Raw genomic sequence first — 17,031 nt, forward strand, 5'->3', positions numbered from 1 at the left:
TCAGAGTGGAAAACGGACAGACTGAAAAGAACAAACTCAACTCAACTTCAGGTGTTGGTTCTTCAAGGCAGTACCTAAAACACAACGGTGAAGAACACTTGACGGTGAGGCCCGCGGTTCCTGCCCGCGCTCTGCGACAGTCACTGGGGTGGCCGCACACAGACCCTGGGAGGACCTCACCCTAGAGCAAGTGTGCAGTAAACACGAGCTGCACAACACGAGCTGCGCAACGCGGCTTGGACCCCTCTCGACATGCTACCTGTATTCACAGCTAGGAAAGGAGTTCCTGATGGTCTGTTGGGCATTTTGTACCAGACTACAGCTTACAGAGGCGTTGTTTTGTTTGTGTTGCGTGTGCATAATAATGCCAATGATATGAGAAAGAAATGAATGCCATAAATAGGTATCTGACTTTCATATTGGATTGTTCTTCAGGTAGTCTTCCCATTGCCCCGAATAACTAATTGGTCACATTGGGCTTGAAAAAATAACCCTGAGGAGTACAGGGACTTGGTTTTGTCTTGTGTTCTGTTCCCTCTTCTTTTTGGTGAGAAAAATCGTCCTTGCTGTGAAATCACAGAATTGATTTGCTTTAAAACAGCGGTCTAAGTAGCATTTATTATCGTTGTTACCACTGCTTTAAAGGGTTGTTGCTAAGCTGTGTGCAGCTTGGAACGATGCTTTGGCCTAATTCACACTGGCCACGAAAGCCTTGGAGTTAATAAGAGTGTCAGTTTCATTTCACATGACACACATCCATTGCCATTTCCACCCGCCCTTTAAGCAGAAGTTGGAGCTTCAGTACTTGTTACTGACTGCCAAGGAGAGCAAGTCACTGCCAGAACAATTTTTAAGCCGTCTCAGGGATGCAAGAAGGGACAGTTAAGTCCTGGCAATTTTCCTGTAGATTAAATGCACATGATCTGATCCCGCTTATGTTAACCAGCTGGAGGACCGAGGGACTGACTTCAAGCTACAGCTGAGCAGGAAAGGATGCTTGCGGCTCCCTGGCTCCCGGGAAGAACTGGCATTCTCCGCCTGGGCCAAGGACAGCAATGAAAACAGTACAAAGAATCCCAACTGTATCCTTTAAGGAACAGTTAGAGATACTTGAGTTTGGGAAGAGAACATTCAGGGGGCACATAATACCTACTTGTAGGGCTACTGTGTAGAAGAGAGACTGACATAGTGCACCAGAAAGGGAGACAATTAGGGCCAAGGGCTGGATGTTACAGGGAAACCCATTTGGGCTCAATTACAAAAACAAAACCAAAAGAGCCCTGGCCGGGTAGCTCAGCTGGTTAGAGCACTGTCCCGATAAGCCAAGGTTGGGGCTTGACCCCTAGTCAGGACACAGACAAGGATCAACCAGAACGCATAAGTGAAACAATGAATTCATGCTTGTTTTCTCTCTCTCCTCTCTCTCTCTCTCTCCCCCTTCCTCCCTCTCTCTAAAATCAATCAATAAAAAATTAAATAAATAAAAAATCTGGAGCGCCCAAAAGCTAATTTCAGAATATCTGTCTGTCCTGACAGCCACCTCTGTGGTTAACAGTAACCTCCCCATCCACAGAGGTTTCCAAGAAGAGGTCCAAAGAGCAGTTGGAAGAGGGGACTCAAGCCCTGAGAGGAGCGTAGGATTATTTGATTTAAAAAAAAGAAAAAAGGCTTTGTTGAGATATAATTCACATATCATAAAATTCATCCATTTAAGTATACAATGCAGTAGTTTTCGTGGTACAACCGTCACCACTATCAAAAACTTAAAACCTGACCTTCGAAATAACTCCCATATTCAGTAGCCATCAACCCCCATTTCTCCCCACTCCCCCCGCTCCGGGCAGCCACTGATCTGCACTCTGTCTCTAGGAATTTGGCTATACCGGACAATTCAAATAAATGGTCTTTTGTGACCAGCTTCTTGTACTTGGCATAATGTTTTCTAGGCTCATCCATGTTGTGGCATTTGTCAATATTTCATTCCTCTTATTGTCAAACAATAGGGGCTCTTTGATTTTATAGGTCTTTACAACCCTGAGACCTCGCGCCCTAACCTTGGGAGTTTGCCCCCCTTCCTTCCACACCATAAAAGCACTCCCTACCCTCCATTAGGCAGAGTGATTTCAATTTTTACTATTATCTCAAATGACACTATCCTTAATTTTCCAGAATGAAACAACTGAAGGTCAAAAAAGCCACAATAAAACAGCAACCACTAACTACAGTATTTCCATAGCATTCCAACTCTCCAAAGTACTTTCCATTTCTCAGCCTGCCCAGGCCAAAGAATGGTATTGTTTACATTTTGAGTTCAAGTCATAACCAGGAGGCCCCGGCCAGGGGACCCTTCCTTGGGTATTCTGAGGGAACAGCCTCCTCTGGGGCCCGACGACACCTCTGACATGCCCTCCTCTGTCTCAGGGCCCTGAGGCACAGGGTGGCCCAGCAGCTGGGTGTCTTACTTACATGTCATAGATGCAGTTTGGAGTGAAGGAGTGATTTGCCTTGTGTCCCAAGGAGGCACAGTACTTGGACACATGGTTGTAGGGCTCAGGCACGTCGATGACCGTTTCTTCGTCAAGGGAGAGGGTGTTCCCGTTGAGGGCCCAGTCCCTGCTGTCCACCTGCAAAAACCAAGCAAGTGGGCATTAGAGAGGCCCTTTCTCCCCAAAGCTCAGAGGATGTCAGAGATATGAACTCACGTGTCCTGAAACTTCATGGTTTGAGTGCCACAAACATGAAAAGAGCCTAAGGCATCCATCCCTCTGCTGCTGCTGGTGCAAGAGGCATATGTGGCCATCACCAGGGAGCTCAACTTATTATTTATTGACTTTTCCTTATCTTACATGAGAAAAAAGGGTTAAAAGTCCCTTAAAGGCTCACAAAAATATAACCAGATGTCCCTAGGTTGTTTGTTCCTTCACTGCACACTGAAACCTGTTACCTCAAAAGCCCGTGAGCATCAAACTCAAATTTTTATACATCTGTTTGTTTTTTAAGTAGCTCAAAGAAAGCACATTTTTAGTCACTTGAAGCCTACTTTCAAGGGGACTCCCCCTCCCCCTACCATGAGCTTAAGTCCCATACCCTGAATCCAAGTCAGACCAGGGTGGAGAATACAAGCTGTGCTAAAAGCATTAAACATGTTGCCTTTAGGAAGATACTTACAGAAGTTAACTGTGCAGTGAAGAAAAAAGGACAGACAATATGAAATCTGGGAAATATATCAAAAATTGTGTCTTAAAGGCAAGAGGTGATTCAACTCTTTAAGTTTTTATTTTAATTTTTTTTTGGGGGGGAAACAATAGAACCCTCCCTGGCTAGATGTAGGCGATTGTATGGCTTTTGAACAAACAGAAGTAGGGGGTCTTTTTACAAAGCACCCTGCCCAAGGCTGGAAATTAGGTATTGACAGAGTCCAATTGGATCTTGATTTTTCAGACACTGGGTACAGTCCAGTACGAAGCAATTACTGTCTCATTGACGGCACCATCCCACTTTCTGTAACATAGTTGTGGAACTTAAAAAAGTAATTTTAAGGCTCAAAATAAGGAGGAAAATATTTGCTGTATCTGAAAGTTTGTGTTGTCTGCACAAAATTCATATGTTGAAACTTAATCCCCAATAGGATGGTATTAGGAGGTAATTAGGTCTTGGGGGCAGGCAGAGCCCTCCTGAATGGTTCCCTTATAAAAGAGACCCCAGAGAGCTCTGTCGTGCCTCCTGCCGTGTGAGGTTACGGAAAAAAGAGGGTCATCTATGAACCAGAAAGCAGCTCTCAGCAGACACCGAATCTGCTCACACCTTGATCTTGGACTTCGGAGTCTCCAGAACTCAGAGAAATAAATGTACGTTGTTGATAAGCCACCCAGACTATGGTATTTTTGCTACAGCTGTCCAAAGACTGCCGTAAGGCAATATCCAATCAATTTTTACGAAAAAGCCTGTTTGTTCCTTTATACTTCTAGTGAATACTACTACAGCAGAGGGACTAATGACAAAATTACGGGTGTTTGAAACAAAGCCCTTTAACCAATCAGGTCGATTTTTTCTGCTTCTACCCCACTCACCTCTTGGTGTGTAATGCGGACTCCATTATAAAAAGACATAACAGTGTTAGGTTCCACTGCGACCTTTGAGAACAGCCCTTCTCCAGCACTGGAAATGAGAGAGTCGGCAACATAAACCCTAAAGAGCAGAAAGAGTCAAATAATGATTCCTTAAGTGCGATATGTCTTTGACGGACTCCTTACACCAACCTTCAAAATATAATCATGGCTACTGAACCCAAAATGTCAGTTCATAATAGGGAAGAAAGGGAGGGAGGGAGGGAGGGAGGGAGGGAGGGAGGGAGGGAGGGAGGGAGGGAGGGAGGGAGGGAGGGAGGAAGGAAGGTTGGTTAAACCACAACATTTTGGCTTGGAAATTGAAGAACTGGTACTTACATCTCTTTTAAGAGTGGTGTTTAAAATTTGCTCTCTAATAAGAGGATTATTATGATATATCCATAAAGCAACTCAGTGCTTGATATAAGGTTTAAAAATATTTCTTTAATGTTTTTAGTGAATATCAATTTTCACTGTCTCCTGGACCAAATAAAACATTTTCCAAAGCTAACTGAAGCTATACCCAAGTTCATCAGTGCCAAATAGGAGGGAAAGACTTTTTAATTAAGCCCTGGGATGATTGTTTTACAAGAAAGAATGACAAAGAGTTAACAAAATCTACCCAATATGCACTTCCCAACAAAGGGGTTTATAGCAGGTCAGCAAACTATGGCCCGAGGGCCAAATCTGGCTGCTGCCCATTTTGGTAAATAAAGTTTTATTGGAACACAGTCACATCTGTTTGTTCAATATTATCTATGACTGCTTCTGCATCACAAAGGCAGAGTGGAGTAGTTACAAGAGAGATCCACAAAGCCTGAAATACTATGTCGCCCATTATAGAAAATGTTTTCAACCACTCGTTTAATAAGAAAATAGCGCTCATGAACTGGATTTAACAAGAGAATACATGCTCCATCAACTGCACAGTCCTTTGGGCACCGTAATGTCAGGACTGGTGGAATCTGTCATCTATAACTTCCGTTACGTGGATCTTACGCTTATTTTATGGACTGGAAGACTGAATTACTGCTTCCAGCTCTTTGCGCCCCCCTGTGATAGAATTATACATCCTGCCACGTTGCCATGTGACCTTGCGGTGTTTCTTCAGTGCTGGCAGGGGATATATTCCCGCCTGACTGGCTCGGGGCTTGGCTGCGTGATCTGCTTTCTGTAGGAACGTGGGCGAAGTGGCCGCGTGCCAGGTCTCAGGTGTAAGGAGCTGGGCAAGATTCTGCCGGTCTCCTCCAGGGTTCCCACCGTCCCCTCCAGAAGAAGACGGCCCGGGGGCTAGTGCTCCTCCAGCCTCAGTTTTGGAATGAAGATACGTGAAACAGACCTGAACCCAACTTGAAACCTGGAGTCCAGCCTAGTCCAGCTGAGCTGAGTTGAGCCCAGTCAAGAGTGGCTGAACCCCCGCCAACCTAAAGAACCACGGGCGTAAAATAGAAGGTTTGCATTCGTAAACCACTGGTAGTTTTTGAGGATATCGGTATGCAGCAGCATCACAATGACAGTAACAAAAAAAGACTGATACACACGGTCATGTACTGCTGTGTTTTGGGGCTAACGAGAGACCAAACCTTCCCTTTGTAAATGGGCCAGAGCCTCCTGTCAAGAAAGTCACATTCATTCATTGTGACACTGCAGGGTCAGCCCTGTCAGTTAAACCAGGGAAAAGGCCTATTTCTGAGATGGGAACAGAATAGAAACTGAATGGACCCAAGCTTCGGAAGCCAGGATTACAAAAAGTGAGGCCAAGAGAAAACCACCTGCAGATGGCACCCTCACTCATCAACAGGCCAGTTGCTAGGGAGTAAGAACCCCAAGCCGAGCACCAGAAGCCACATACCAGGAATCAGGAGCCGAGTTTAGATAAGAAACGGAGCAAGACTTTGCACTCCGGGAGTGAGCTTATAGAATCAGACCCTTCTAATTTATAGGTGGAATGCCTTTATGCTTCTTATATTTTCTCCGTTTCACTCCTGTGCTCCCTTAGTGAATAAATTGTGTTGTGTTCCAGACGTTCTCAGCTGGGCTGGGTAGAGAAGAAGGTATTCTGGTCCCTGGCCAGGCTAGAGCTTTAAAGAGTGTGAAATGCTCTCCTAGAGGCCAGCATGAGGCTGCAGCACAAATTGTGACACCGGAGCCTGGAGAAAGGGGACACCTGGGCAGGGCATTGCTGGCTACCTGGCCAGACTGCCTCCCTAGGTAGAGGTTTCATTCTAGGACTGACACGTGGGCTGTTCTGTGCTTCAAGGTTGGAGAAACTCTCCTACAGGGACAGATTCTATATGAGAATAGAAACACTTCCTCGGAACACATGAATATTTTTTTTCTGGTCAGGAACTCAGCCGGAGCAGAGAGCCACAGGAGACCATGGGTTCCCACCACCAGGGCTATTTAACCCCCCACAAGCAGTGCCGATACAATCACGAGAAAAATACCTCTCTGATTCATACGGATCTGGAAGAAGAGCGTTGGTGGAAATGCAAGATGAAGTCGACTTATCGAAGTGGTACACCGAGCCTACAAAGCAAACGAAAATCTCAATCCAGCTGCAGAGTTAGGGAAAAGCATAGAAAACATTTCTCTCTACCCATGGGACTGGAAAGAGTTAAATAGCAAAACATGTTATTCAAGTTATACCAACTAGAATGAAAATCTTCAGTATAAATGGACAGCTTTTAGATTTGCTCTTTAGTTTTAGTTTTGGGTGTAAATAAATAATCATCATAGGTATCTCTTAAAATGCTATTTTTTTTTCTTTTGACATTTCTTTATTCAAACGTTTTAAAAGATGCTTGTGTAATTAAATTTTTTAATCAAGAAAATGCTTTGTTGTGAAATTTTGAGAACTCTGGTCAGATCAGATTGGATAATGGTTTTAAAATTTTCTTGTGGTTTTCTTCCTAGTAGACAGTCTGTACAATCCAGCCACCAAGCCCTGGCAATTGTCTCCTTCACTAAAAATAAACATTTGGCTTCACCAGAATTAAGGAGAGCAAAACTACTTTTGATGAAGCATTTATAAAGTCATTCTATTTCTATTAAAGTGGTTCAGAAGTCAATTAGTAATTTATTCCAGAAAGTACAGTCCTAGAATTAACAGCCGTCCTAGAATTAACATTGGTTCTCTGCAAAGGATTAGCCTCAGAGGATCCTCCCGGAGCACAGGGAAGGCATACGATGCTCCAACCGCTAATGAGTAAAGAAACAAGTTTTGGAACTAGAGGGCTTCCTCCTGCAAAGTCAATTATTTTAGGCACTAAGGCATCATAAATAATTCCATGAAGCAATTCCTTAGTGGTTCCCAATGGTGACCAGGTCCTCTTTCAGTTTTTGTCTTAGAAAAACAACAACAATCACAACCCAAATTAATGTCTCAAACTAAAAGTTAGAAAACAATCTAGTCAGTCAGTGTCTAACCAGGCAACAGACCGCTTGAGTATTTCAAAGAGAGAGAATTGAATTCAGGGAAATGGTTACACAGAGGATGGAAGAGCTGAGAAGCCGGGCAGGGCAGGGCAGAGCCCAGGAACTGCCAAGAGCAGGAAGCCAAAGCCGTAAGCCAGAGGGACAAAGGCAGAGCTGGGGTTGCTGGATCTCTAGAGCTGGGGTTCCTGGAGCTTGAGAGCTAGGGTACCCAAGGAAGCTGGAACCATTGGGACCTTCCTGGTAAAAGACGGAATCAGGAGGCAGGTCACTGCTGGGGACACCGCTGGAAAGAGAGGGCTTCTTCCTGCTCCCTTCCCTCTGGTGTCCCCAGCCAGTGACTCCCTGTGGCCAAACCCAGACAGAAGCCAGAGGCACAGGAGCCTGGGAAATGCAGCCTGCAAGGGGCAGACGCCCTGCAGTAAAAGCAGGGCAGGGAAAGAAAGACTGAGGCAGGGAATCTGAGAGCACACATCTGCGAGCATGCTGGTAATGGACCAGCACACGCTCCATTAAAGGAAGTTAGGTCGAAAAAGGAAAAAAAATACCACTTTTTAACCACTTTTCTGTGAAATACATATCCTATTGTGCAGAAATCCTCTTATGAACCTCCATCACCTTTCCTTCGACTAATGCTTCCATCACAGATGTACTAAGCACACCACATGTAAAGCACTGTGTTAGGGGCTGTGCAGACACAAACAGGAGCAACATCTCTTCCCGCTTTCAAGGAGTTGATGCCGCCGTTTCCAGTGCCTGCTGTCCCTTCCCCCGCTCCCTTAGGCTGATGCTCCAGGCAGACAGGAGCATCCTTTACTGTTCCTCCTTGCCTCTATAGGCTACACGAGGACCTGTGGCCTGAAACACTGATTCTAAGAGGTGAACCAAGTCTCCCTATGTGCAGAGGGGAAGAGATGGAGAGAAGACATTCCAGCCAGAGGCGTAATGAGGAAATCAGCAAGAAGAAAGTGGAGACCCAGAAGCAGTCCGTGGTGACAGAAGCGTGATGAGAAAAGGTGTGGGGCAGGGGTCAGGGGGGAAAGGTTAGGGAAGAGGTCAGGAAGAAGCAGGCCAGCCGTGTTTCAGGTGAGATATCTGTGCTCAGGTTTACTCTTCCACCCCCAACTGCTGGGCCAGATAGGGCCCTGTAAGACAAGGCCTATCGGTTAGCCGGCGGTTCAATAAATGTAGCTGATCGAGGCAGAGGGGAGAAACAAAGTGGCAGAACATCAGAGATCTGCGCAAAGAAGCCTCAGTTCCGGACCCTGCCGAGGTCCTTTAAAGACCTGAGGCTGCCAGGACCTTGCCAACACCCCCCCTTCTTCTGCCTTAAGTAAGTAAGAGGGTGTTTGTTATTTGCAACCTTGAGTTCTAAGAAACACCATCCTTCCCGAGAATGATCACTCTTGCTTCCCAAAATCTGTTTCTTACTAATACCGAGAAGAATGTAATAACAAGCGCTTTCAATATGATGTTTTATGCTAGGTGCCGAGATGTGTATTTTATAAGGAAGAAGCGGGTTCTGTCAAGAATATAATACAGTAAATGTTGGCACTAAGACTCAAATTAGGTGACTTTTTCCCCATTGTCATTATTTATTCTCTTATAAAGTTTTAAATGAAATGTATTGATTAATAACATTATGTAAGTTTCAGGTATACAACTTGTCATCCAAAGTCTAGTCTCCTTCCATCACCACATATTTGACTCTTCAGTGCAAGGATCTTGCCATTAAAACTGCTGTGATTTCTGAAGTTTTAAAATTTGCATCAATTGGGATCCTCTGGCCCAAGTGTGCTCATTTCTAAACATTATGATGCTGTCTCCTTTCAGAACATACGTGAAGAGCACAGATATTAGAATCTGAAGTTCAAAGATTAATGTTTCACTGAAAATTTTTTTTTTAATTTTGGAATGATTTTAAATCTACGGAAAAGTTGCAGAGATAGTACAGAGAGTTTCCAATACCCCTCACGGTTTCTCCTAATGTTAGCTTTTTATGTTACGTGGTACATTTGTCAAAATTAAAACCCTAACATGGCTACATTACCATTAACTAAACTCCAGGTTTTATTCAGATTTGACCAGTTTTTCCACTAATGTCCTTTTTCTGTTCCAAGATCCAGTCCAGGACCCCACATTGAATTTAGATGGCCTTAATTTTTAACTTAAAATAAAACCAAAAATAAACAATGACACATTTAAGACAACCCAAGTTGGACCTAAATGTAAAATGCTAGATTTTCTATGTTTGGTCAACTTTCCTTTAGAGAGTCTCTTCAGATCATAAATAGCTGAAGGTTATTCAGGCTTATTAATGTCTACATTTATTATCTTTTCTGCTTTTTTTCTTCTTATAACTTAACTTGGACTGGAAATACACCATCGCAGTGGACTAGACAAAAAGAACAAACTTCTCTCAAATCAGCCCTAACCACCTGCTTTGGGACCAGAGCAGCCCACCTGGAGCCCATTCAACTTACTTCCAGGCATCAGCTCAAAGTGAGGCCTGCCTTCCTCAGTGGACATCAGGGCAGCCAGCTTTCCTTCTATCATCTCTCCATCAATGAACTTCCCGTAAAGCGCAGTCCTCTCATCAGGGTACACATAGGCTATCTTCTCCCCAGTCATCTCCCCATCTTCATTGACTTCTCCTACCAGGCTGCCTCCATCCTGACGGGGGAAACCAAAATCCAGAAAAATTACATAGAGTATTTATCTGCATGACACCAGCTTAAAGAAATTTCTCTTGGGCACCCCTACTGCAAAGAGCATGAATATGGACCCTAACAGTTTAAGGACTCGGAGCTCTTCACAGGAGTGAGAAGCACATCCAGCCCCCAAGAGCAAACTACTACAAGTTACGTGCGTGGAGCCCGAGTTAGAGCGTCAGAGGCTGAGTCGAACTCTCTGATCCTGGACCAGTTACTGATACTCAATCTTGGTGTGTTACCTAAGAACCAAATCTGTCATATTTGTAATATTAGTTACAAACAATGAAAGGACATGGAACAAGTGCTACTGTGGGCCATTACCCGTGTGCTGAGCCTTACCTACTATCCATCTGTGCAATCTCACTCCTCAATGTTGAACTTGGGATTCCTGGTCAATTAGGAAAACTTTTAGTTCAAATGTACTTAAGAATTAGTTTAGTGTACATGAGTAAAGGGAGTTGGCTGCATTTTCTAAGAGACAAATAAAAGGACTTCTGGATACTGCCTTTCTGAGAACCTCACGCCATCACTTTTTTTTGGAGTTAGAAGAAAAAGTGAAAAAAGATCAACGAAATTGCACTTGCTTCCCCATCACGCCCCCCCCCCCTTCCCTGCTTACTGCTCCCTGGGGCCTCCTTCCCAGAGAGCAGCCAGCTGTGCGCCCTCTTTAACAGCCATTTACTCCCCCCTTAAGGGTCATTAAATGCTTTAGGGCAGAGGCTGTCAGAATTCTACATCCCGGTAAGTGCTAGGGACACAGTAGGTGATTCATAAATACTTTTAGAATTGAACTGGGATATCCCAAAATAATCTAATAAATAATCAAAAACAATCTTAAGGTGCAAGAGATCCTTCCTTCCTTCCTTCCTTCCTTCCTTCCTTCCTTCCTTCCTTCCTTCCTTCCTTCCTTCCTTCCTTCCTTCCTTCCTTCCCTCCCTCCCTCCCTCCCTCCCTCCCTCCCTCCCTCCCTCTCTCCCTCCCTTTTCTACACAGAAAGTCCTTATAGTGTAACTTTGAAAATCTAAGACCTTTGTGGGTTTGATAGAACAACAGTAATGCCAGGACATCTTCTAAAAGCTTGGTTATTTCCCCAACTCAGGGGTTCTAGGAGCAGCTACCCAAAGTCAGTGAGGCAGGGTGACTTCTGAGTGACCCCAGGGCTGCTTTCACCGAGAGCCAGCAGGAGACAGTAACACCGGGTACACGGTGTACAGTTCCCCGAAGCCTAATTGCTCTTTGGAGAAAAAAGGTTATGAATTTAAAAATGAATCCCAGCACTGCCACAGAAAGAGAAGTACTTGGAAGTGTTTTTCACTCACAGAAAGTGCATTAGGGATATATTATTGCTCTTTCTCCTCCCGGAGTTACTTCCTAACGACCCAGCCTAACGGGGATGTTACTTTTCGCAACATCTGCTTCAGGCTGTCAGTGGTTACCGATGGTCCAGAGTGTTCCTGCTTCTTACATGCAGAACCGAATACAAGCCCTTATTGCTATTTAGTCTGTCTTTCTAGGGTCTCACCGCTTTTCTCTTAAATGCTTTAAGCCTCTGGTTTTGGGGGCAAGAGAATGTATTTGTCTGGAATGATAAAGCAGAGATTCTTCTTTTTATTTCCAAAAGGGGTTATGAACTTCTAATTAAAAACTTTGCATCACTGTTTCGAGGTAAAATTTTGAAACAAAGAAACTGTCCTTTGAGTGAGTTTATAAGTACTGCAGGGAGATTCATTATTTTTTCCTCCCCTTCTTCCTGTGTCACCAAAACTTTCTTGTCCGCTGTGTCAGGGAGTGTAAGGGAAGAAGCTGCTGCTCTCCCTCCTCTGCTCAGTGGCTCCTCCTCTCTGACACCCTCTGACACCCATGTCACTGTTGGGTGAGGGGTTAACAGGATCCAACTGCTGCCCCCATGGGTCCTGCCGCATTTTTTGCTCACCCCCTCCTGGGACCTGGAACCGGCAGTGCCCGCAGGCCCACCGGACCCTCCCTTCTCCACTGTTGTCTTCCTCTGGGGGAAGCCCCCGGGCAGGCCCCGCTTCCCCAGGGGAAACCCACAGCTTTCCAGCTGCTCTGTCGGCAGCTGATCCGCAGGCTCAGTTCAGAGGGGGGGCAGAAGGCCACACCGCATCTCCAGTCCAACGCTGCCCGAATAAAGCCACACGCCCATCCCTGCCACCTACGCTGTTTCTTAGAGCACAGGGGTGGGATTAGCCCCCTCCACTGCCAAGCGACACCAAAGATTAAAAAAAAGTGTTATAACGGAGTTCTTTTGAAAGCTTGTAACTCCCCGGTGCTTCCTTCCTAAGGCAGAGTCTTCTCTTGGAATTTAGTAACATAACAATGAAGGCTGAAGGCTAAAATGTAGCTGCACATTTAGGTTTCAAAACGCAGCCACATTGGGCAAGGTGGACCCACTCACTTAGGGCATCTTTGATCTCCTCTACGGGCTTTCACAGTCACAAGTAAAATGACAGGGAGTGGGAGAATCTGCTGATCCACAGTTTGCGTCTTTCCTATACCCATCCTAATGCAGGGAGGTCCACTCTCCCTGACTTCAAGAGTCACTGTCACATCAGCAGCAAGATGCTCCCCCTGCCTGCTCATGAAGTGCTATCTTTCTACGCCCGTCAGCACCTCCACCACTTCCCTCTTCCTGCTACTTCTAGGCAGGACTGAAAGGACTTCCGATCTATTGCAGATCCTACCAAGAGCGTGTGTAAATGCTTCAGTAACTATTAAAAAAAAGTGTTTTCAATGTTCTTTTCTTATGCCCTGTTCCTAGAGTATAGCTTATTTTTTAAGAACAACAGTGTGTAAGTAGACTGGGCTGGGACTATTTTTCTTCTTACACATGTAACAGATACTTTGCTTTTATTAATACTTTCTAACCATAAAGAGATAGGGTTCAGAATAAGAAACACATGTATTTTGACTGAAGCTCTGGACAAAATAAAATATTAGATAAAATATTTTCTAAGGTCTATTTTCTGAACATTTTTTCTGGAAATTCACTAACAACAGATGGGATATTTGAAATGCAAACAACAATTAGAGCATTAACGCCCGAGCTGGGGTCTTGTCACGTCTTTTTGCTCTAGTAAACTCCAGACATATCATAAAATGTTATCAACTACTCAAAGGCAAGTTCATATTAACCGCCTTAATTTAAGCACTATAAACCATAAAGCACCTTATAAAGTAGCGAGTAGGGTTATAAAATCAAGTAACTACAGTGTAGTAAGTCCAAACAGATGGTGACTTGCTGGATTAGTTCTTACATATGAGCAACAGGATAAAATTAAATGCAACAATGAAATATTCCACCATCTCTTTCTATACTGTATCAAAGAAACAGTTTAAGAAATAATATAATTTTGTCTTTATTAGTGGTACAATACAACCAATTTGTCCCAACTAGCTTTAATCATGATTAAGCATTCTTTTCCAAAACAACGCTGGCAAGGAATTCATCGTGGACGGAAGGGCCAGCCCTGTCTGGCAGGAGTAACAGGGGAGGACCCAGCTCCTAAACTCCTGGCTTCAGCTGCTGTGACTCTCAAGTTTCACAGCTTCACATTTCTTACGTAGAGAACACAGCTGACTCCCTATTGTATAGAGAGTCAAAGCTCTGCCTATAAACATGCTACTTTGCAGCGAAATGAGCAATCACAAGGCTTACTGGGTAATATATCCAGCACACTCCATGCCGAATGTTGTCCTTATACTGTCCCTTGAAGATCAGCCTCCCGTCCGTGTCGTATTCCTGGGCCGGACCATTGAGCTCTCCGTCCACATAGGTGCCCTGGAGAACTCCCCCATCCTCATAGGTGTAAACTCCCTGGCCCTGCAGGGCGTCGTCCACGTAATAGCCCTCCAGGGTGCTGTGAGAGAAGGCAAACAAAAGGAGCTGTCAGGCCGTGACTCAACTCTCCAGACAGAAAGGGTCGTATCCCAGGACCATGGGCCTGTGCTCGGCACTTCCCCCCGAACCTTGCTAGATCGCTAGGAAAACACTGCGAAGGATCAGGAACAGAGAGGGAGACTTCATTTCTAATCGGGTTCCCACTAATCTTTTTTCTCTGCTGGAGGAAACAGGCGAGAAAGAAGCCACAGGTGGAGACTGAGCACAAGCCTCAGCTGAGTGTGTTTCCAAGACGGGATGCCGACCACCGCCTGGCAGTAGAGGGTCGGTGTCGCCCTTTCCACACATAAGCCACTCAGGCCTAACTTCCCTCAAGAGCGGTAAGACTCGAGGGGCTTTCAGTTGGCTTGTGTATAGTGGTCTCTAACAATACAAATGTGGTTTAGAATGAATGTGAAAATGTCTACAGATTTGTTTTAAATCATTAATGGATTATTTGTCAGTGACAGCCATAATTGTTATCCAATCAAAATAATCCCCTTCCATCTTTTTGGAAGATATAGGGAAATTTATTTGTGTGTGTGTGTGTGTGTGTGTGTACATGACCATGGAAAATAGGGGCAAGTAAGGAAAACCACAGGCTAAACCTTGCGAACATCATTAGCAGACTGATAATGTGTGAGACCCATAGCCCTAGAACAGACGAATGCTCAGAAGGGTGCTCATGGTGATTTTACAAGTGCCTCTCTATCTCTCTCTCTTCATAAAACACTTTCAGAATTTCGATAACATTTTCGGTGCTAGCCTCACACAGGCCAGTGTGCAACGAAACTAACTTTACCAAAAACTCCCTTTATGGACTGATATTTGGAACAAGGGGGGAGACCAACTCAAATTATTTTTGAATTTAAAATGTAAGATGTTGCCCAGCCGGGCGTGGCTCAGCGGTTGAGCATTGGCCTAGGATCCAGGAGATCAGGGTTCGATTCCCGGTCAGGGCACATGCCCCGGTTGCGGGCTCCATCAATGACTCTCTCATCATTGATGTTTCTCTCTCTCTCTCCCTCTCCCTTCCTCTCTCTGAAATCAATAAAGATATATTAAAAAAAAAAAAAAGTAAGATGTTTAGCAGCAGAGACAGTTTGATTCCCTTAACATGTGCAGATAGCATTCATTCATTAATGCAACTAACAAGTATTTATTGGGTGCTTCCTAAGTAGCGAGCATTGTGTGAGGTTCTAGAGAGCCCAATAAACTGCGAACTGGTGGCAGGTGGGACGCAAAGGGGCCATGGGGACTGAGGTGGTTGCACCTGACTGTGCCTGGTAAAGTCTTTTCTTGCTTTAATAAATGACAGAATGATCTGTGGTTATTAAATGGAAAGTACAGTCCAAGTAACGATAACCTCTGATTACATTGTAATTACACTATTTGTGGTCTCCCAAGGAGATAAATAGTTCTCTTTTGGTTTTATTTGTACTATGAATGACAAATAGGCTTATTTTAAAGTGCACTTTAGCAGAACCCTTGCATAAATCATCAAAATTCTAAATCAGCAAGGGTGGAATTAATGAGAGTCGACTGTCATTAGACTCCTACAATTAAAAACAAAACAACAACCTTGGTGAAGGATAGCTAATCAACTGACATAATGATGCAATAAATATTGCAGAAAACGATTTCATTCTCTGTCTTCATTTTCAGAACTGCCAGAGTAAATACAGGATGCTCAGTTACGTTTGAATTTCAGATAAACAACAAATAAATTTGTAGTATACATGTCCCAAATATTGAATGGGACACGGTGCCACTAAAATATGCTTTGTTGTTTATCTGAAATGCCATTTTCACTGGGTGCCCTGGATTTTGATTGGCTAACCCTGGCAACCGGACTGACCGGGTTCTCAGCAGCGTTCAAAACTGAATTGCGTGTCGGGTAGAATTATCCCCTGACGAACTAGTCTGCCAATATTTCCCAGGTTTATGATCACCTCTACAAGTCATGGGTCTTACGAATCAGTTAAACAATAATATGGACTTAGACATATTCCCTCCTAACCACATGCAGTAGCTTGTCTCTTGCAGTGAAGCCCATCCTTATTAGTATCATAAGACCAAGAATAAACTGCTATTTCTTCTTAGCCCGGCTGACATAAGATACCCACATGCAAATTCTTGGGCCATTGCACAGCAAAACTAAACTGCATTACTTTCAGCACCTGCCTGAGAAAGCAGCTTCACTTCCTTGGAAAATATTTAGGGTGGCTTGGCTGGCATCTGAAGACAAAAGGGGCATGTTTCCACACCAGGGACTCCGAGCAATAAAAATGATCTGGCTCTGAAATCCTCCACCATGCAGGAAATAAGATAAAAGCGTCTCAGCCTGGTGTTAAAGGCGCTAACCTTTCTTTCCAACTCGTTCCTCCTGCAGAGGAGGCTGGCAAGCCACGGCCTGCTGCCTGTTTTTGTAAATACAGTTTTATTGGAACACAGCCGTGCGCATTCCTTCCCGGATCCTCTGTGGCTGCTTTCCTGTTACAACAGCAGAGCCGAATAGTTGCAACAGAGACTGTTTGTGGCCTGAGAAGCCGAAGGCGTTCACTGTCTCATCCTATAGAGGAAAAGTTTGCTGACACCTGCTCTCAAGCCCTCTGCTCACTCTAGATGATTTACTGGCCCCGGGCACATGTCTGTGTAGCTTAGCTTCCAAACTGTTTTCCTTGTTTCTTCCCATAAAACATGTCACCAAACTTTTAAAATCCCTGGGGACACAGTAAAAAAAAAACCTGGGGAGTCACATTCCCTTTTACCGAGACTGACATACTGTATTCATTTTAAAAGTCTCTTCAATATCTGAATACACATAAGTGGTCTTAGGACACTTAACAGCTTTGGCCTTTCCTTCGTAGTTTTGGGG

General features: G+C 44.4%; 1 protein-coding gene across 1 annotated transcript in view; it reads right to left on the bottom strand.

The window, feature by feature from the left end:
* SETD7 (SET domain containing 7, histone lysine methyltransferase) overlaps positions 1 to 17,031 on the bottom strand; it is a 39,493-nt gene that overhangs the window by 7,507 nt on the left and 14,955 nt on the right. Inside the window, exons 3-7 of the mRNA XM_081134438.1 lie at positions 13,932 to 14,133; positions 10,025 to 10,214; positions 6,554 to 6,635; positions 4,071 to 4,188; positions 2,467 to 2,624 (exon numbers count right to left, since the gene is read on the bottom strand). Of these exons, the coding sequence (XP_080990564.1) occupies positions 2,467 to 2,624; positions 4,071 to 4,188; positions 6,554 to 6,635; positions 10,025 to 10,214; positions 13,932 to 14,133 (750 nt within the window). The remainder of the gene's footprint in view (positions 1 to 2,466; positions 2,625 to 4,070; positions 4,189 to 6,553; positions 6,636 to 10,024; positions 10,215 to 13,931; positions 14,134 to 17,031) is intronic.

Source organism: Miniopterus schreibersii, assembly GCF_964146895.1.
Source record: "Miniopterus schreibersii genome assembly, chromosome: 4".
Lineage (NCBI taxonomy): Eukaryota > Metazoa > Chordata > Mammalia > Chiroptera > Miniopteridae > Miniopterus > Miniopterus schreibersii.